The sequence below is a fragment of the Serinus canaria genome, chromosome 3, assembly GCF_022539315.1.
Source record: "Serinus canaria isolate serCan28SL12 chromosome 3, serCan2020, whole genome shotgun sequence".
NCBI lineage: Eukaryota > Metazoa > Chordata > Aves > Passeriformes > Fringillidae > Serinus > Serinus canaria.
This window is the reverse complement of record NC_066316.1, coordinates 56,673,624-56,695,418: the sequence shown is the minus strand read 5'-3', so window position 1 is coordinate 56,695,418 and position 21,795 is coordinate 56,673,624. Positions and strand designations below refer to the sequence as shown.

The 21,795-nt window shown below is 43.1% G+C and overlaps 1 protein-coding gene across 1 annotated transcript in view; it reads right to left on the bottom strand.

Moving 5' to 3' along the window:
- Positions 1 to 21,795, bottom strand: part of FNDC1 (fibronectin type III domain containing 1) — a 61,444-nt gene that overhangs the window by 26,647 nt on the left and 13,002 nt on the right. Inside the window, exons 2-8 of the mRNA XM_030236216.2 lie at positions 11,605 to 11,814; positions 11,121 to 11,219; positions 9,170 to 9,284; positions 7,962 to 8,149; positions 7,202 to 7,309; positions 4,811 to 4,999; positions 1,677 to 4,037 (exon numbers count right to left, since the gene is read on the bottom strand). Of these exons, the coding sequence (XP_030092076.2) occupies positions 1,677 to 4,037; positions 4,811 to 4,999; positions 7,202 to 7,309; positions 7,962 to 8,149; positions 9,170 to 9,284; positions 11,121 to 11,219; positions 11,605 to 11,814 (3,270 nt within the window). The remainder of the gene's footprint in view (positions 1 to 1,676; positions 4,038 to 4,810; positions 5,000 to 7,201; positions 7,310 to 7,961; positions 8,150 to 9,169; positions 9,285 to 11,120; positions 11,220 to 11,604; positions 11,815 to 21,795) is intronic.

Below are 21,795 nucleotides of genomic sequence, written 5' to 3'. Positions count from 1 at the left end.
TGTGCAACCTACAAGCCATATTTTACATTGCAAGTAAATGCATTTTCTGGCTGATCTGAGTGTAAACAAGAACAAAAAGAGGCCTCACCACATTCCACAAACCAGGCACTCCACTTCTTGGAGCAACTGTTGTGACACTGTCAGATTTTTGCAACTGACACAAGAATCTGAAATTGTTTTTCTGAAGAGATTAAACATTCATTGTTCATCTCTATCTTGATTATTTGGTCTCTCTCTATCTTTTTTTTTTTTTTTAAGAAAGCAGGGCAACATTTCCTAATGGCACTACAGTCATTAAAATTGTTGTGACCTTGTACATGATCTTTCAGAAGTGGGATGAAGGAAGAAACCATTGTTAAATACAACCGCTTGCTCAATCCTATCCTTATACAAAGCTGTAGAGACAAAATGAAAGGAGAGGGCATAGGAATTATCTCTACTCCTATATTTTTAACCTGGAAAATGAAGGAATCTCCTTCTCTAGCTGAAAAATCACTGCTAAACAGAAGTACGGCCATGTCAGAAGTGGAGAAGCAGTAGCAGTGAGCTGCAGGCCCCCCAGCTCTGAAAGTGCAGAAGCTTTCACATCTTATCTTAGAGACTTGCATCCAGAAGTCTAGAATAGGAAAAAAATTAACTGAACATTTGTTGGTTATAACTTCACAATTGCATTGCTAGTAGTAACCTTAAAAACCTTAATCCAGAAATCTGTTCTTTTTTTTCAGCCCTACATCTCATGCCCCATGGTATCATTCAAGGTCTACTCCCATCTTAAAGCTCTTTAAGCTGGTGAATCTCTACACAACACTGAGTCTGACTAAAGAATATCAGATGCAACAGCCCCAGCTGCACAGCCCTCATTGTGTAATAGGGAGGCCACTTTGAACCAAACATTACTACCTACAGATTACACAGAAGGTATTTACTAAAACATTCAGGTCACTAAATACTATTTTGGATGTCCATGCATTGGAGGGAGAAAAGATATTTCTACCTAGCAAGGTCACTGAGGCTGTCAGGGATTTTCCAGGGGTGACATGAGGGATAAATACCTTGATCTGTAGTGGACCCTCTATTCTACTACCCAGGTCCACAGGTATTCTGTCAGAAAGCAAGTCTCTATCTTTTGGGGTAAATCACAGCCATAAAGGTATTAGATGGTCTGGATGTGACGGATATGGGCAACCCTGAGCTGTTACTTAGAAAAAAGAGGAAAGTGGCTTAAAAATTCATCAAAGAAACCATGAGGAAACACCTCACTGTCTAGGCATGGGCAACGTGGTACTATGGAACCTACAAAGGTTTTTTAGCAATGCATGATGAAGAGCTGTGTAACTGAGAGGCTGGTATATTCTGAGTACAAATGGGCTTTCAATGAGCATTTGGTGAAGTCTTTGCTCAATAAGGAACTTCTCCAATTTAGCACCTAACTCTGTCACCCTCTTTGTGGATCACAGGATCCTGTGCCGATCAGACCGCAGGAGAAAGGGTCTGGGGCACCACATTACAAAAAACAGGAAATGTCCTCAAGAACTGGGCTTCCCAGCAACCACCAAAATAAAAAACAACACATTATACTAAATAACTGAACCTGTATCCTGCTGGAGACTTTTCATCTAACTGCTGATTTTAGGAAAAACTCAATTAGTGACATGAGTACAACAAAGGCAGGATACCTGGTCTGTAAGGAGGTCTAACAAATTGGCGCTGAGAAGGGCTCCCTAGCCTGGAGTTCAGTAGTCGCTGACGAGGAGACAAAGTGGAAGAAACTGCTGGAGTAATGGTGTGTGTGGTGGTAGATGCAGAAGAACGTGGCCAGACAAAGCTTGGTTTAGATGGGGTATGTTTGTTAGAAGACTGAGTAATCTGTGATGCTGTGGCAGAGCTTCTTGGTAATTCAGGAGAAGACATTTTTAATATTGAAGGTTTTTCCATTTCTTCTTCTTCAGAACTTACTTTGTGAGGTAGAAGAGTGTCCATAGATTTTCTTTTATTGCTAGCAGTGTCTTCATATACATTTTTGTTACCTCTAGAAACAGAAGGGGACCGTTTTGCTGCCAAAGATGTGGGTTTTTCTTCCATTTCTTTCTGATCATATTCACTGTAATAATCATCCTCTTCATTAGAAACTGACTGATGAGATTTAGATGAAGAGGGGGAAGGAACTTTTTGAGGAAGTTCAGTGTTAGCCATTTTTGAGTGCAACAGGCCCTTTTTTCTCTCTGTTTGGGATGCTGTTCTTGAAGCAACTCCTGAGCGAGTAGGCAACGAAGGACGAGTTTGTCTCGAAGTGTGTGACAACCTTTGATTATACTGGTTGTCTTTTGCTGTATCACTGGCAGAACTGGAGTCCGGCTGAGCGTGTTTTGGCTTGTAGGAAGGTACCTGAGAACCTGGCTGCTGCTGCTTTGATTGAGATGAACTTGAGCTTCCCTGAGAGAAAGAAGCAGATAATCCCCTAGAAGAGGACACCTCTTTAGGAAACACAGAGTGCCTGCTTGCTCTGTCACTGCTCTCTGTTTCATCCTCATCATCCTCTTCCTGCAACTCTTCATTACTTTGGGATGAGACTGCACGGTGAGATGGGAGGCGCCGCCCTCTTGAATGCAGTATGGAAGGACTGGTTTGTGCCCTCTGTGGAGGCTCTGAGTGAGAGATCTTCTCCACTGGAAGACGAGAAGAGAGTGTCTTTCTAGGCAAAAACTCGCTTGGTTTTGATCGAGCAAGCGTTTCTTTTACCCCTCGATTGCCCTGCTCTTCAGGTTTGGATTTGGAAAGAGAAGACTGCAAATGAGTTTGCTTTTCTGGAGCAGCTGTTTGACTTTGTTGTTCTTCTGAGTCAGAGTGGGGTGATTTTTCACCATGTGTCTCTTTGGAGCGAGAATCAGGACCAACCTGAGGATTTCTTCTCTTGGAAAAGATTGTTGACGAAGACTGCCTGGAAGAGGGCAAAGAAGGAAATAAGGGGTTTTCATCTTGTGAGTCCTCCCTATAATTCTTATCAACATCCTTTCCCTTGGATTTGGCACTGGTGGAGGAGCGAGAGTGAGGTGAAGTGTAACCAGGAACAGCCAACCTTGATGAGACTGCCGCCGCAGCTGATTTCGAATCCTTCCATGTGCGGGAACTGGAGCCTGAGGACAGCCTTGTTTGCTGTGACCTAGAACTTGGCTGTCCTGCTCTGTCCTCTGCTTCTTCACTGTCAAACTCATTATGGCTATTATGAGTGTGGGAATCTGCTGACTTGGAAGCAGGTTGGTGTGAACGACCTAGAGAGCCAGACCTACTGCGATGGCCTGAGACACCCTCGTGAGAGACAGCAGAATGCCGACTCGATGGCAAGGCCTGGCGACCAAGCTCTGAAGCTTTAGAAGACACTTTCACCAGCATGGGGTGCGGCTTCCCTTCCACATTACTCACAAGACCATTACTTTTGGCAGACAGAGGATGGGAAGAGGTCTTAGAAGGCACATTGTTGTTGCTTTGCCTCAACTGCTTTGTTTCATTATCTGTGTATCTGGGAACGGATGAGGCAGAAGAGTGTTGTGCTGATGATGGTAACAGTGCTGGTGGCTCACGTTCCTCTGTGCTCATCTGGCTTGACACCTCAGATGTGTGGGTTGGAACAGACATCCTCCCTAAGGCAAGGACAGGGTGGATTGGCCGACTAGGGGAGAAGGGTTTAACATTCCTCCTCTGGTCCTGGGCTTTTGGCGGTGACGTTGTAGCTTCCTGGGAGGAATCGCGATCATCTGTCACCTCAGTGGATTGGAGGTCAGGTTCCAGCTCTCCTGTCTTTCTAGAAGGTAACTGAGACTTACTTGGGACCCCTCGAGTCAAGATTTTGTTCTTATATTCAGAAAGAAGACTCTTTTTGTCACTAATGCTAGACAGCTGCTTAGAAGAAGGTGACAGCTGGGATTTTGAAGAAACAGAAGAACTTTGAGAAGGAGATGAGCCAGCATTCCCAGTCTTTTTAGCCTCTGAATTATCTTGAGTATTTGTCTTTTGCTGAGCAACTGAATCTTCATGAGCAGCTAGGGGCAAAAAGAAGAGTGTTTATTTGCAACAATAGAAGATTCACAAAAACTGACCAAAAGCAGAAAACATCCAGGTAGCAAGAACAAAACTTATGAGAATATGTGACAATAATTATTTCTGTATTAACCAGGCTGTGGAGTCCAGCCAAGATAAATTTTGGGTTATAGGAAGGTACCTATGTGGAATTACTGTAGCTTGGGTAAACTTAGACCAAGTAAAATCAAATATCTAAAATCAGGGACAGCAACACCCATTCAGGGGAACCAAATCTTCAGCAGAACTTAGTCATGTTGATGGCATGATGCTGCATTTTCCCATGTAAGGCTGTGGCCCACCTTTTTAGCTAACCCAGCAAGTATTCTGTCTCTACAACAGTAACTTTTTGGCAAGAGCCAAACACAAGGAGTTGACACTAAGACACTAAGTGACTTTTAAGAGTGGGAGCTGTCAGGAACAGAGCAGCCAAAACCCAGTGCATTGCATTCTTTGGCCTTTGGATAACAAGAACACATAGTGTTGTCATGGATTATGGCATGCATTATTTGAAGAGGCTAAAATGTCCATAAAAATGACCTTTTGCATGCTGCAGAGTGACAAATACTTATTTGGGCAATATAATGACGAAAAGAGCAAGCAAAAACAGTATCAAGGAAGTCAAATCCCACAGGTCAGACAGAGTGCAGAGGAGTTTAGTCAGTAAGAATTAAAACAACTGGGACCAAGGCAAGAGTGGGTGAACTACAGCACTGGTTCATGGCTTGGTGCTCACCTGCCGGGATGGCGACACTGAAGGCTTTTGACTGAGGACCCGGTCCCCTCCTGTTTGCTGCACGAATTTTGAAAATATAGCGCTCCCCAGCCTGCAGACCATCTATTATGGCTGATGTTGTAGCTCCAGAGTAGGTGATGGACTTTGCTCCAAAAGGCTTGAGAGCCGGGGCGTATGAAAGAATGTATTCTGAAATGATTTGGCAGACGGTTGGAAGGAGGAAACTGAAAACAGTCCTGTTTCCAGCGGACAGACTGTATGGGTAGGATGAATTAGAACGTGCATTACTAAAATTAATACACTGGCAATGCACGCCAAGTCAACAGTCGGAGTATAAAGACATGAGAGAGAGATACATGTATATATGTAGGTTAAGTTGAGTATTTGTTCTTATTCAGAAGAGATCTAACAGAAAATATCATCACTGCAGATTTGCCAAACGGCAGCAACATCACATCTGTCCAACAAAATCTGAATATAGCACACTGTGCTTATCCAGAGCTAGGGTCAAACACCATGGCAGACAGAGCAAAGCAAGGTCTGGTTGCCACTTTGAAACTCATCCTGCTCTCACCTTTGAGTTTTGAGTTACTGTGATACTTGTGCTCTGTCCTAGCTTTCTGTATTGAGAGAAATTTCACCCCTATAGGAACAGTTCTGGGCAAGAAGAGGAATCTTCCCATTATATTCCCAAGAAATGCAGGTGAGATGTCAGATATGCGTTTTCTTTTCAAATCCTCTGTAAGAGGCACAGGTATCAGACAAAACTAGGGTTTTGATAATTAATTTCATGGGCTGCCAGCTTTCTCTCTCTATAAAAACCCACAATAATACCTGAGGAGCCACAGTGCCACAATGAGAAAACTCTAGAACATAATTAATTTTTATGTCTTGATTTTTTCTGATCTTAATTTTTTCTGAAAGTGATCCCATATTTATTGTGTTAAGAAATAAGCCATGCACAAGTTCATCAAAATCAAGGAAAAAAAGTCATTGATATTTTATATGCAAATGCATTTAATGCTCCACTGAAAAACAAATCAAGGTATCAGAAGGCATGAATCCTTTTTCTTTGAATCTTTTTTCTTTTCCTTCTTTTTACACAGGCATTGCTTTCATGGCAGAGACACTGGTGTAGCTTCTGATAACTCTTAAATGACTACAGGAGAACATTTTCCCCATTATTTTAATATGTGGTATAAATACATAAAATGACAGGATTGAAAAACAAAAGGATCAAAAGACAAAAAATTCCTGATTACCACATGGTATCAAAATGACCATAAAATGCTAATTCAGTGATTTTATTTAGCCAGTAAAAATATCTTGCCATTTATTTAGTTTAAAAATAAGACATCTTCTGTAACACTTCATACTCAAACAACGATATATTAGATGTGTATAAGCATTCAGCCCTTAAATATTAGGTGTCTTTAAAATAATTGCCTTGGATGAATGATCTAATAACAATGCAGACAAAACTGCTCAAAGGGCTACAGATTGGTCAAAATTAGGAGCAGACTTGAAATATCAGATAATGTCCCTGCATGACCCTTCTTACAGAAATAATGATTCTTGGACACAACTGCAGCTCCATTGAAGTAATTGGCAATACTTCTACTGACTTCAAAAAGGGAAGGAATTCCACCACTGTCCTGAAGAACACATAAAGCAGGTCCTGCAGACACGGTGTACCTCCCTCCAGGCCAAGGATTTTTCAAATCCTGAGATGCTGTAGCACTGATAAGGGACCTCCAAAAACTTGTGTAATTTGAGAACACAATCTTGTTAACCACTGAAGAACAGGAGGCTAAAAAATCAGCCTCATTTTCAGAGGGAAACAGGGAAAAAATCCCAGAAAGAGCTTTTTCTTTTTCTATAATTCTATGCAAATCTTAGCCAACTGGCAAACTATCTTTATTACTATGTCCAATAACATTATAGTACACAAGATTTATGCATGAGATCTTCTGAAATCAGATTTGTGTTTGCTTCTTAAGCTGAGGATTTCCTTCCATGACAAACTAGAAATAAAACACAACATAAACCCACTCACTTTCTTGGCAACTACCCAACTTTTTCCTCTACAATTCTTTAAAGTCCTTCTGGAAATTTCCTTCTTGAGCTTCATTTTGACCTGCCTATTAATGGAAGAAGAGATAAAATGTGCATGCATGATACCCCAGGAACTTCTGTGACATCCCAGGCAGACAGTGACAGTGGCTTCTCAGTGGCACTGTGGAGGCACTGGGCTGGAAACATGAAAATCTTGGGTTTAATCAAGTGAAAGAATCCTGGCACAGCCAAGGTTCCAGCTTACTGCAGGGCAGCAGTCTGCCTTTGAGAACAACAGCTCCTTGAGGGAGCTAGAAACCAACAGTGAAGACTCACCTTTGACTTTTCCTTCACTCTCTGGAAGAGCATCCCAGGATGCTGCTACAGAGGTTGGTTTCCCCTTTAATGGCCAAACATCCAAATTTTCAGGTGCGCTGGCAGGAGCTGGGAAACAGCCATACACAGAAGAGGCAAGTAAGAATTAACACAGCATACACCTTTTGCTCCATAGCAGAGATTCCTATACAGCTACTTCAAAGATAACATGCAGAGTACACATGGCTCAGGTCCACACTTGTCTCTGTCACATCTCTCTCTCAGACTGCCATAGTGGAATTTTATTCCATAATTTTAAGAACAGGAAGTCTGCACAAGACTGCTATTGTGGTTAGCCAGAATGACATGGTAATTTGTTTGTTATGGAGAACTTCCCTGTACCAAAGGGGCCTGACAGCTTCTCCATAGTGGAGGGAGGATTTTAATTTGCTGTCCACAAAGAGGAATGGAAGCCAAGTTGCTCTTCTTAAAGGAGGGGCAGATCTAGCTGCAGGAGTCCAAGGTGCTGAACCATCCCACAAAAATACCTAAGCCACTTCCCCCTGTTCTCCTTGCACCACAAGAGCAGCTGGGTGTGCTTCCTTGGTGTGCTTCACTACCACAGGGATGCAGGCAGCAGCACTGAGACCTTTCCCATACTGTCAACCCTCTGCTGCCCAAAGCACTCACTTGGCTCGTTCTGGCTTTCCCTCAAGTCAGCCCTATTCCACAGCTCAAACCCTATGCCTCGTGTCAGCCCAAGGACCCTCTGAATGCATACCTGCCTCTGGGGTCCGCTGGTAAACAGACACGCTCCACTTGCCTTCCTTTTCTCCCTCCAAGATCTGGATGGCAAACTCGTACATGGTGTCTGGCACCAGGTTCTCCACCAGTGCCCGCCGGTTGGACACCTGCTTGTAATCCCACCTTGCCGATTCCCCCTTTTCCCGATAGCGAACGTTGTACTGCCTGGCACCAGAAACACAGGGAAAGAAAAGTGAGCATGTGGGAGCCCAGCATTAGCAGAACCAGAGTGGGACAGGGATGCTTTGCTCTCAAGTAGCCTGCTGGGGCTTAGGGAGGAACCTACCAAAGTGCAAACAACAAAGTGCCAACAACAAAACCCAGCGTGTTTTTTCCTTCCTCTAATGGAGTGAGATTGCATTCACCCCAAAGGATGGACTCTTCAAGATGGCCCTATGGCCATGAGCATGGCTGAATTGCTGGCAGGCCCTTGCTCCCAGAGCAGCATCAATGGCTCAGTTCCCATCTGTCTGCCCAGATAACTGCTTCCACAAAGAAACAGAGAACATCTAAAATTACTAGTTTTCCTGCTGTGACTCTCAGGGCACTTCAGCACCAGTTTGCACAGCTCTTCAGTGTTCCCAGGCTGAGCAACACAACCCAGTGCTTTCAGATCTTTGGCAGTTTCCAGCCCACTTCCTTGTTTGTTTTGGTCTCCAACTGCGGCAGTATGCTGCCACAAGCCAAGCTCTCACTGACAGGGGAGCCCCAGCCTGCTCAGCCGCAGCTGCATGGGGATTCTGGAGGGTCAGAGGATGCAGGGTGCAATGATGGGTGTCTTTCCCACTGCAGTGATGTGTCTTTCCTACTCCACTCACAGCATGGTCATCTCAAAGCTGTAGTCTGTTTTGACAACTCAACTCAACATCTCACCTCTGTAGGCTGTGCCTTGTCCCCCACTCCTTTTTTGCCCATGCATCTTTGGGGATTTGCTGGCTGTGGTGATATACCAACACTGGAACAGCCAAATAAATACTAGAGCTGGTGCTGGCAACATTTCAGAAGGGATGTAAACCTCTGTAGTACAACACTCACACAGGTCTCTAAATGCTAATGAGCAGGGTGCTAGGAGGCAAGTTCAATAATTCTCATAACCAACAGCAATTAAATAAATGCTAAAGCATTCAGTAGAGCCTTGGCAGCAGCTCCCCTTCAGTAGCCATTTAAAAACCCAGGACTAAGTACCTATTTGCTGCAACCTTCCGCTTTTCATAGAGTGGGTCTGTCCAAGTAACAAGCACAGACTGAGAGGACATAACTCGAACAGTTATGTCTTGTGCCACCTCCACCTCTTCCTCCTCTGAAAAGGCAAAACAGAACAGCATATCATTAACAACACTGGAGTTCTCGTAAAAAACAGCAAATGTCTTCAGCTGACTCTGTAAACTTCACACAGCACAGTTGATTTAGAAACACAGGTGGGAGTAGAAAACTAATTGCATTGATTACTGATAGTATTTCACAGAAAGATAATTTCTTTTGTTAGCTGTGTGCCTACAAGGCCACAGTACTAATACATTCTACAGTCCTTCAATATTCTACTCGTCCCCAAACTTACAGCAAATGTTTTATTAACATACTAATATTCACCTCTGGCAAATGCACTGCTAGAGGTACCTGGAGAGCAGAAATTTTGTCTTAAAGAAAATTCTGAGATTTTAAAATTGGGTTTCAATTTAAAGGGCAATAAAACCTTCTTCAAAAATTTTTTCACAAGGGAGAATTAGTGTACATTTTATGGTTTTGAGTGCTTCAAAAAGGTTGTTTGAATTCAGCTTTAATTTTTTTAAGGTGTTAAAGAAAAAAAAGATAAAAATCATTTAAGTGGGCTGTTTTGACATAACAGAGTATCTTTCGCAAATAATTTACAAAATTTTAAAATTAAGTGAAACTAATTTGATATTTTGAGGTATTGAATTTTGATGAGATTCCCTTTTCTGTCTGTCCATAAGAGCTGTTTTAGTCTAGTCTATCTACTGGCTAATGAGAGATTTATTACTTTTCCTGACTAGTGTGATGGCAACTATTTCCAAGTCTCCCAAAGGCACAGAATGTACAAGGCACGACCTTCCAGACAGAGTTTTATAGACAAGCAACATTGGAAAAAATATCGATGTCTCAGGAAAGGAAAGGAGCCAGTAAACTCTGGAGGATGATCTCAGCCTCTAGGGATCTTACTCATATATGACTGAAATTCGGGGAGAGATTGCCCTTCTCTTCAGCAAGGGAAGGGCATTAGCCCAAAACCCAGCACTGCCTGTACAAATGGCAGGCAGCAGGGAGGCACATTTCCCCTCTTCCAAACAGATTTTTAATGCACAGGGTTCTCAGACAGTTCCAGGCTCTCCAAGCCAAACAGCTATTATACAAAAATGGCCAAGAGGATCCATCTACTACTCACACGTAGCTTAGGGGGGCTATTTACAAAGTTTTGCAAAGGGAGCATCTGATGAAAGAAAGCGAGCATGAGATAGGACAAGGTGTGAGATGGGATTTCAGTACAGTTCAATCACAATTCTCAGTTCTGGCATAGGTGTTTATCACCATCAAAATCTCCTAAAAACTTTGCCATTCCCGTGCCATTCACATCACAGTGTGAGGGGGTGAAAAAGCACACTGGCATGGAGATGACTCAGAATCTCAGTCATCCTTTTTAACCATAGCAGCAGCATGCAATGACTTCTTTCCAATGAAAGTGAAAACTTTTGATGGGTTAATGCTTCTAGCAACCAACCCTTCACAAAAGGGTTGATTGCTAGAAGCATCAACCCATCAAAAGATTCACAGATTTGAGAAAAAGAAGGCATATAATGTTGGGGGCCCTGGCTTTGATTTAATCAAGTCTTCTCATGCAGTAACTGCAATGCATAACATTTGTCAGTAGATAGAGAGGAGAAGAGTAAAGGAAAAAAACCAAACAGGACTGCAGAAACTCAGCCAACCATGTTACAAAGTTGTATTATTTTATTAATGCTGCTTGAATTAGAGAGTTAGAGACATCCATCAAGCTCTTTGCCACAAAGAGAAAAACTCTAGTAGCTCTAGCACCCAAAGACTTCCCACGTAAAAATCACAAAGCTATCTCTTTGCATCTAATTGTCTCCACTCATTGACAGTAGATGTGAAAGAAACATACCTGTGACTTTTCTTTTAGTTAAAGATGACCTATAGACAGGTTGGCTCCGTCCTTGTGAGCTCCTTGATGGCAGTGAAACCACATGAACTGATTCAGAGGCTGTGCATGCAGGGAAAAACAGAAGGTTTCCTGTAACTTTTTTCATTTATAAGAAAGAATGGATTTCAGAATGGTCCCACCACATGCAAGCAGAATCTGAGCTATGGCTCTTCTCTCCACCCTTTCCCCCTGCTGTTAATATGACAAACTTGCACATGGTGTCTCTTTAAAACAGCATCAAGTTCTCCTACATTTCTACCCAATTCTCTATGTAATACCCTCACTCTGCTAAGACAGGGGACACAATTATAACAAGTGTTTTCATTTACAGGAAGAAGGGTTTTTGATACCTAGGACAGCACATGATGTGTGCTCACCTAGCAGCTGCAGGGGACTGCAGAAGTGTGCTAGCTAAGCCAGGTGCTATCAGGGAAATTTCACTCACCTAGTTTCCTTGCTTCCTGGTTTTGTCGCTCCTGTGGCATCGGAGAATAGCTCATCCTTCGGTTACTCTCTCCATATCCACGGGGATAGCCTTGGGATCTGCTGTGTGGACCCCTGAAGCCTGCTCCATAGGGTGATTTCCACCGAAAAGGTAACCTGCTGTCTGGAGACTGGGCTCGCATTCTCAGAGGTCTGCTTGGCATGCCTTTCTCTTCACAAAACAAGCAAACACACACACAAACCCCATGATAGTTACTATGGAGCACATGACACCACGATATCAGCAGTCCACATATGTCTGTTGGAAACACATCTATAAAGATCAGAACAAAGGGCATAATTTTACAGCTTTTTAATTGTTTCTGTAAAGCCAAAGTGGAGCAACAACAAGCTTTCCAAGCAGGATGTACAATACTCAACAGTGCCTTTTCCCAGGCCCTTCAGACAGACTGGTGCAAGACCTTGAAAGTGAAAACATATCGTAATACAAGGACTCCTGCCAGAAACTGAGGAGTCTTGTAGCTTTCCTGTTTAAATTTTTTTCCTTTTTTTTTTTAAACCCCCTTTCCCCACTTCAGGCACACCGGTGCATTATTTTTTTGGGAAGAGCTAAAGTTCAGTGTAAAATGAAGCACAGAACAGTTTTACTATTAAAAGCATATTCTTTCCTCCTAAACCCATCTCTAATTGTTCTGTTTTCCAACAGAGGCATATCTAAAATGTCTGTTCTGCACATGCCTTCATTCCTGACTTCCCAAACTCCCATTATATGATCCCTTGAGCACTGTAAAAGGTACCTCATGCAAGTTGGGTATTTTTTAACGTTTGCTGACAAGTTGGCAGCATTCTTTTAAGAAGTCACAATGGTTCAAGGCTTAACAGCTCTTCCAGTGAAAAAGAATTTTCAAGTACCCAATCTAAACCTCCTTTTGGGCAACTTGAGACCATTTCCTCTTGTTCTGTCACTTGCAACTTGGGAGAAGAGATTGACTCCCACCATGTTACAACCTCCTTTCAAGCAATTGTAGAGATTACCAAGGTCTCCCCTGAGACCTTTTCTCACCTATTCTTAACAACTCCAGCTCCCACAACGTTCCTTTGCTCCAGATCTTTCCCAGCCTTGCTGCCATTCTCTGGACTTCCCCAGCACCTCAATGACTTTCTTGTAGTGAGGGGCCCAAAACTAGACACAGAACTCAAAGTAGTTGAGTATCACCAGTCCAGGTGCAGGGGTATGATCCCTTTCCTGGTCCTGCTGCCGTGCTATTTCTCATACATTATCCTCATGACCAACCCAAACCTCCCAAACAGCTACCTGCAGCTGCTGCCCAGCATTACAGGGCTACATATGCCTTGCTCTCAACAAGAAGTGACTTTTTGCAGCCTCCCATCAAGGAGCAGCTGGCTGCTGAGAGATGTTTCCCTATCTTCCTGTGTGTCAGACTGAGCCAGCCCCATTCCCTTAGGCTCTCAATGGAGCCCATGAGCCATTGGTGGCCACCACATCCCCAGATAACATTTCTCCTGAGCATCCCAGCCCTGACTAAGGGGAATAACACCTCCCCTCAACCAGTCATGCTCTCCCAGGTGCCTGAAGTTTTTCCAGGGTGCAGTGGAAGCACACTGTGCTGGTTTTCTCTCAGCAGCCCTGTATGTTCTGGGAAGAACACTGCAGCCCAACAGCTCTGCTTCCCCAGTCAAAGCTGCAGCTTTCATCTGCAATTAAAATAGAGAATTGCAGGGGATGAAGGATACAAAAGGAACCCAGCCAGAGAGCCATATGGAAAGTATTCAATCTGAAACAAATGTGGTTTTAGGCAAAGAGAATTGTATCGACCCTAAGGCTGAATGCAGGGGATCAGCTGAGATTTTAAAACTAGGGCTTTCCAAGGATTCAATTTCTTTCCTCATAGTAGCACCACACTCTACTACCATTGTTCCCATTTCACTAGTTAGTTCCAGTTTCTATTTATCATTCTTCATCACAGTTTGACCAGCAGAAGTCTGAAGGCACCCGAGATGGAGTTACCAGCAATGGTAAAAATGTCAATGCTGATAAGTGCTGATCCATCAAAAACAGGGTTTTTGTGTGAAGGCTGTTCCAGGCTTTACAAGAAAGGGACTTCTCATTAAAAATGAAGGGCAGCAGCAGGAGCTTATCACAGCCTAGGAGCCATCAGTCTGGTCTGGGATAAGGCTGGAGGTCCTGACCTCAGCCACACAGGAGAAGATGAAGCTGAGTTCACACCTCCCCATAGAAGTACCTACCAAGTTGCTGTCCCACAAGGTTTAGCCAAGGCAAAGGGTTGGCATTTCCCAGTCAGAAGGACATTTCACACTCCTTAAGTCCCCAAGAGAGTCACTGTCTTCTGCAGTCACAGCCCCTGAACCTCAGCTCCTGAACCTCCCCTTGTCCTAGTCTCCTGCACTCATCTTAGCTCTGGGGAAAAAAAGCTGAATTTCCACAAAGAAGATAACCCTGGGACTGTAGACAGTGAGCAACAAGAAAAACTCATTCTATCCTAAAGACCAGAGTTTTGTCCTCCTGGCCAGGCTTATTCATGTCCAAAAAAATCCCTCAGAATCACTGCCACCACCACCAACAAAAATCACACCAAAAAATCAGAACTGTCCTAAACAAGCTATACTCACTAGAGAAGGGATGGGAGGAGGAAGTAATAAATCCCATGCAAAATTTAAGTCATTCAGCTTCCAATGATGCCCCTTCCTGTGGGGATACTGAACTCCCCAGGAACAATAGTCTTAAACAGTCTTAGAAGAATGAGCTACCAAGTAACCAAGTACTTGACTGAACTTAAGGTTGAGTCTTCCTCATCTGCCCATTATTTACCCCTGTAAACATTTTCTCTTTTGTTCCAAAACTGATTTAACAGCTTTCTGGACTTCCACTCTGGTCAAACTAAGTCCACTGGTAATCATCTTCAGAACTCATCTAAAGATCTACCTGCAATTACATTAAAATGAAATGCTTTCCTATAGTTTAGAAAATCAGAGACACTCCCTTTCACTCTAGAAATCCAACATTACTTAGAACTGCAGGAATCTTTGCACAGTATCTTGGCCCCAAAAAATTCAGGGCTGATTAAAGCCTTAAGACTGACTTCTCATAGATGAAACGTCCGCTAGTATTGCCAAAATGTCTCTGTACTGTAGGAAAGTGTTTTGCGAATTATGTAAGCCCAAAGCACAAGGTTTAAGCTGAGGGTAAAATATCTTCTGAACAACCACACAAGGAGGCAGCTTGCACTTGCCAAATCATACAGATTCTTCAGAGGGTCTCATCAATTATCTAGCAAAGGAAAACACAAAATAGTTCCAGAAGAAAAGGGAAGTACTGACCCCTAGCAATCAATCTATAACTGCAGGGGAAACCATACCAAACAACTCAAACCTATTAAGATACAAGTACAAAAAGTCATTGAAATTTGAGGTCACAAAAAGTCAAGCACTTCAATTTACCACCAAAAGTCCAGGTACAGATTTTTCCTTTTGCCTTCCATAGTCAACTAAAACTTTTCTACACTTTGTACACCATAACTTCAGGGTTGGAAAACTGGACCTATAAAATGTGTTCTGCTGCAGAGATGACAGATAACTTGGCACAGCCAGTAGACAACATCCATATAGTTTATAAGCAACTATCAATCTCTCTTTTCACTTCAGGCAGAAGTCTGGGAGACTGAGTACAGTGACCCAGCCACGGCCAAAGTAACAGCTTGGAGGCAGAAATTGTAGCTGCTAAGAGACAACAAAGTCATCTGAAAAGACCAAAAATGGTAGCTGGTAAATGAAATTCTGCAATGGACAACTTGACCAAAAATCATCAGAATTTGCATTGCAACAGCAAACTGGCAGGATTTTTGCAGTTTTTTTAGGGGAAAGGTGGTGTTTTGGTTTTAAATATTATTTTAAATTAAGTTCTAAGCATAAAATGAGACTTACTGATTCTGAACACTGTACTTGAGACTACTGTTGCTTTACTGAACAAAACAGTATGAAAGGTTAAAGAAAAAGAACTGCTCAGAAGAGCAGTTCAGAAGAAAAGAACTGCTCAGTTCATTTATCCTTCTCAAAAAGCAGATTCCTGTCTCAAGAAGTCTTTAACTGCTCCCTAAGCTCAACTAATTGTCCTTTGAGGTAAGAACCTTGCACCACTGGCAATCTGCAATCCAATTTCAGAGCTGAGCAACTCAGTTTACGGACACCCTGTACTTATCCACTCAAAAACACCACCAGGACTAGAAAAGTACCTCAGCCAGATGCAGTTCCTAGATCTCTGAGCCATTTCTGTAGGAAACAACACTCTGTATAATATGCATTTCCAAAAGCACCAAAGCCCTACCTCCATGAAGATGTCAGCAGTAGTTGTAGCAAAAAATGTTAGTTAATTAATGAACAAGAAACAAAGAGACACTATATTTCAATTCCTTAGTGGGCAATTCTAAATTTAATTCCATTTGTGAGGTAATACTCTTTGTAAAACATTCATACTCATAAAAGCTATTGTACTGGCCACTCCTAAATGCAACTGCTTGAGCCACGACACTCAAGTGTCATGTTCAAAGTGTCATGTTCAATGGCACACATGGCACACACATCCTGAGGCAACTCTACAGGTACCCTTTTTGGGCAGCTCATGAAACCAAGACAGGATCCTGCCCAGAGGTGCAGAGAGACTGAGGAATGCCAGCTCTGCAGAAAGCACCAGGAAAGTCAGTAAGTAAAGCCCGACACTCCTGCAGCAGTGTTAATGTACTGGCTGTATTACATGGCCAGTACATGGACACTGCATGTGTGTACATGGCCAGACCTTCACCAGGAAAAAGTTTACTGTTTCCAAAAATACTTTGCAACGTGATCACTTTTTTTCTTCTTCATGCCCCCAACAGGTGCTGTTTTCCACACGGTGCTTTACCATCTTCCAGTATGTAAATCACTTTGTGTATTGGCTTTATGGGCTGGGGAAATTCAGATACACCATCTTGTTTTTTCACATGACTTGAAATAGATTATGACACAGAGTGTATTTGACAAGGTGAAAGAAGAGCTTTACCAGCAAAGCCAGGCATCTAAGCTTTGTAGTCCTTTGTGCAACTTAAGTTTTTCAACCTTTGTTGATTATTCATAAACAGAAAACCATCATTTTACCATAACTGAAAAGCAAAGGGGAAAGAAAACATCTCACTTTTCCTATCCAGCAATCCACACAGGGGTGCCTGCTCTCCTCCTCACCTTCACATACTCTGGCTGTTAACTGTCACCATACAGCTACCCCCAAGCCACACCAACAGAAAAGAAAAGAAGAAAAAGGACAAACACAATACCACAGGAAGATAGTTGTTTTCCACCCAAAAAATAATGTCCCATGTCACTTCATCTAAGTGTTACTGGATTTTTTTTAGGTTGATGGGGTTTTTTTAAGATGACCCAAGCTCAGTTAAGAAAATGTGAGCAATTCACCAGCTTCAGTGAGGGCTGGACTGGGGCCATCCCAAGAAGAGTTCACTCTGCAAAGATATTTCCTGCAGTGGGTGAGCCAGCTCAAACAGTGCTGATGTGGCCCTCCGAACTGCAATGTGCTAACTGCTCTAAATGCACAAGACTCTGGGCTCAGTGATTTCCCTCAGACCTGCCCTGGCACAGAGCAGAACACAAGCTCTAGTGGGGATCTTCAGAGTACTGCAGCAGTTAACACATGTAAAAGCCTAAGTACATGACCAGAGAAAGTAGGACTGAAATGGAAAAACAAACCCACCCTGAGGCTTACTGGGTCAGTGGGTCCCCTAGCATTTTAAAATGCACTGTTAAATTTTCCCTGAGTGGGCTGATCAACTCTTGTAATGCCACTAATTTATACACTCAACATCAGATGTCCTCCTGGAAATGAGCTAATCAGTTAAAGCAGTAGAGGCGAGCGACATAAAAATCCTTTGTTTCTTGCAGAAAAAAAAAAAAGATCATTTAGCACATTTCCACACACTTCTGCTTGGCGCAGAAAGCAGGGACTGGAACGCTTTAGTTCCTGCAAAGCACAATGGAATCTGTGCCATAATTCACTGGGCTCCGGTCAGGAGTTTTGGGCAGAGGACCAGTATCCAGCGGTAATGTCTGATTTAAGGAAAGCAATTCATTATACATCTGTAGAGGAGTTACCTGGCATCCGGAGGACATTCTTTAAATTGACAGCGTCAACAGAAGTTTCCAGTGCTCCCTTTGAAGAGCCCTCTGAATGCTAAGCACAGTGGACCAGGGCACATTTCAAATTCAGGAATGTAGTTCTACATGATTAACACGTGTATTACGACTTAGGAAAAACCAACAGTGAGTTATCAAAGGCTTCACATGCTCCCACTGACATCAATGCACAGGCTTCCTCCTGCATCAGTGACCTTTGAAGGGAGCCCACTGAGGCTGGGCTATGTCTGTCTCTCATACCCACTGCTTTTGGATGTCCCACGTCTGGGCTGCTCCAGTGATCAAACCACTGTGCAAAATCCCCCAGGAACCTCACAAAGGCTGTCAGAGCACACTGCAGCCATGGCCCTGGTCTGCAAGTGCCCATTCAGGGTGTTGTCCAACACCTGCCTGTTCCCTGAGTTGGAGGAAAGGCAGTACTGGAGTGACAACAGCTTTGGAGGTTCCTTGCAGGGGCAGAGCAGGTGAACCAGTTGGCAAAGGTACAGGATTGCCCTCACCATTACTGGCTTCACCCACAGGCTGAGTTGGGGGACTCTTTCCTTTAACTTATTGGGCTATATTGTCTGCTCTCCCTGAAGACTGCACCCTTGGTATCTTGCCCTAATCATGAAGTTGCTCATCTACATCTGCTGGCATATTTATACAGCCAAAACCTTTAAACTGCAAGACATTATGGGTAATCATGTTGCTCACCAGGCAGGTATGGGCACTACAAAGAACTCCAGCACCAGAATGGATGAAGTGCACAGTCACTGCAACCACATGTGAGGTATGGACAACAGGTACGTGGCTGTGCACATTCCTTGGCAGGACATCCTCCTCTTGTCAGTCACCATGAGCACAGAGCTGCCTTCTAACCCTGCTGCCTTGCAGGTGTGACTGGTTGGCTAGAACAGGCATCACAGGTGAGGGAGAAGCATCGTTTGTATCAGTGCAACCATCCATAGCATATAGCTGGGCAAGGGCTTGTCAGTTGAGGCTTCCAGAGAAAACCAACAATGTACCACATAGAGAAATGCAGGGATGGATTAAGGCCCACCTGTGGTTCCCTCTAAAATGACAACTACTAAGGCATGGATAGTGTCTCCAGCCAGCATGACAAGAGGGTAAAATCATGGCATTTGGCAAGGGAGAACTGAGACTCAGTAAAAGCACTCAGACTGTGCTTTGCTGCATGCACTAACCAAGCAACAAAAACTTATGGAAACAGTTCCTCCAACTGGGCCCAGAGCTGCAACAGCAAAAGCCATCCCTTCTGAGCCATACAGCTCCCAGAACACCACTGTTATAATTTTAAAACTTGCATTTTCCATCTTTCTCCTTCTGCATTCTTCTCAAGAGATGCTGTGGACAGCTATGCCTTAAAAAAACCTCTCTTGCTTTATTTTACATGTCTGTGCCACTACAGCATACATTTTTCACTTATAATTGTCACCTGGAGACTGATATCAGTCTCGTGAGCACGTAAATACATGCCTCACCACATGCATTTGAGTTCTTTGATTCAAGACTGCATTCAAAGCTCTTCACTGCTCTCACAGCTTAAATCTTCCTAGTTCCCAGCTGAAGCCTTGGTAGCACACTTTGTCGCCAACTTGTTTTGAAATCTACCCCTGCCCAGAGGTAGAAGCACCAAGTCATTGATCCTTTAGGTCCCATGAGAGCACAGAAACCCCTAACAGTCCAGAAGAACTGAGCAGGTGGTTTTCAAGCTCTCCTGGCTGCACAGCTCTGGCCCTGGGGATCCTTGTTGCCACCCACACTAATCTGCATGGCCTGGGCTCCAAAACACATGGTTTACATCAGGCCACTGTTTCAGCTCCTGGAGAAATACAGCCCACTGCTCAACTCAGCAGCCACTTCTGGGAGTGCAAAACATGAAACCTATTCCAGCAGCAGGCCTCCTGAAAGCTTCCAAACATCAGACAGAGAGATGGATATGGATGGATATAGTACACTCTGTAAATCAGGAATGGTATGTAGGGGTGTGACCCTTCTAAAATAAATTCCTCAATCACTAACAGAAAAGGGAGTAGCATTTATGAAGAATGTACTTTGTATGTCATAAAAACTATAATTATTCCCAATTCCCTAATAAGTAAAATACGGAAAAAGTTGAACATTTGGCAGACCCATTTTGGAAGTGCTTTTGAAACCAGCTACTACAAAACCAGCACTGAAAGGTGGCTTTTAAACCTGTCACTCAAACTATCCCTTTGTGTAGATACATTTCCTCCACCTGGCTGTCTAATACTAATTCACACTGATATTAGTCTATTTTTCTTTTGGATTCTCATCAATGCATCTTTCAAGGTCCTGATAATATCAGCTTGCATTTGATGTCTTTGAAGTTCTTCATCAGGTGAAAATAATTTTGTTTCTAGTGGATTGTTCTCTTTTACATGTCTTAACCATATCAGCCAGAGGTACTGCCAAAATAACTGACAACACAAGGACTTTTCTTCCTGTGCAGGACAGTCATAATTGTGATTCCAGCTGTTCCTTGAGAGTCCAGAAAACAGTCTGAGGATTAGGTGGTAGCATCAGCAGAATTAGGCTCACAGCCTTTTAGTTTTTGATAACAAATAAAAAACAGCTTTATACTATCTGTCTAAGTTTCAAATGTTAATACAGGTATCCTTTCAAACTTTGTTTACTGACTTCAAGTCTAACCTTTTCTAAACTTAAAAATGGAAGACTGTAAGGAGGAACTGGATGTCTGAGGTACTCCAGTTTGACCCAAAGCTCCCTGGCTTCAGTGGAAACCTCTACTTCATTAGGCCTGTCACTGGAAATTTGATTTGCAAGAAGGGGGACTCAGTGATTTTACAGAAAAACAGGTTTATAGCAAAGCTCGCCTATTTCTTTTACATCAACAAGGAGGGATAATTTGAGGTGTCAGTGAATCTGATAAAGCCATTGACCCCAAATTATTCCATATACACCCCTTCAACTCCTCATCTGCTGGATAAAGGGAATGGTAGTGCTTCTCCACTGAAATGCACCTGAGGTTCCCCAGTGCTGACACCACACTGCCTCATGAGACTCCTGGCTGTCTCAGCTGGCAGCTCCTGTGACACTCAGGTTCTTCCTAGGGTGCAAGAAACTCTCATCTCTTTGCTTCACTGGCCATTCAGTTGCAGAAACAGCACAAATACCAAATTACAACATATTAAGCCCTGTTTCTGAGATAAATCAGAGCCTGAGACTGCTTTAAATGGCACAGTCTGAATTTAATCTGACTGCAATCACAAACATGACAAAAGCACAGGATAAAGTTAGAACTGAGCTTGATTTCCCACATATAATCCTTGTACAGGCTGTGCCCTAGCCCTAGTCAGAAGTTCAGTGACAGGAAGGAAACCTGCCTGAGAAAATTAGGACATGAATCCACACCAAGCAACTCATGCCATGGCAAGACATTGTCAGGAATAAAACACCCCCCTTCAAAGTCTGTGTCTTTCCACACCATATTCATGACTGTAGTCACCACATTATTTTCACCTATACTTTGCTGTTGTTTTCATATTCATGTTCTTAATTTACTATAAACTGTGGTAACTACTTTGTTTCTAACAGTCTAAGATGAAGCACACAATACATCAAAACCATGTCAGGAAAGTTAAAAGCAAACAAAACATTGCCACAAAGCTAACAGACCTACAATTTTGATTAGTTTCTTCTTTAAAATTAGGGACTCTTGACTAATACTATGTTTTAAAGTGTATTTTTATTGTTGAAGAAGGTATTGAAAAGACACTGTTCATCAAAGAGAAGTGGACAGCACAGAAGAGAAACCCACAACATGGTCCCGAATACTTGGAAGCCACATCTTCCCTGGGACATCCCTGACTTCCACCTGCACACATGCACCATCCTCACACTCTCCTCACAGCCACTCTACAAAGGCTGGGGCCATTAACAGCATTGCCTCTGGGAACAGCTTAATCCGTGTTAAAGAAGCCCAATGGTT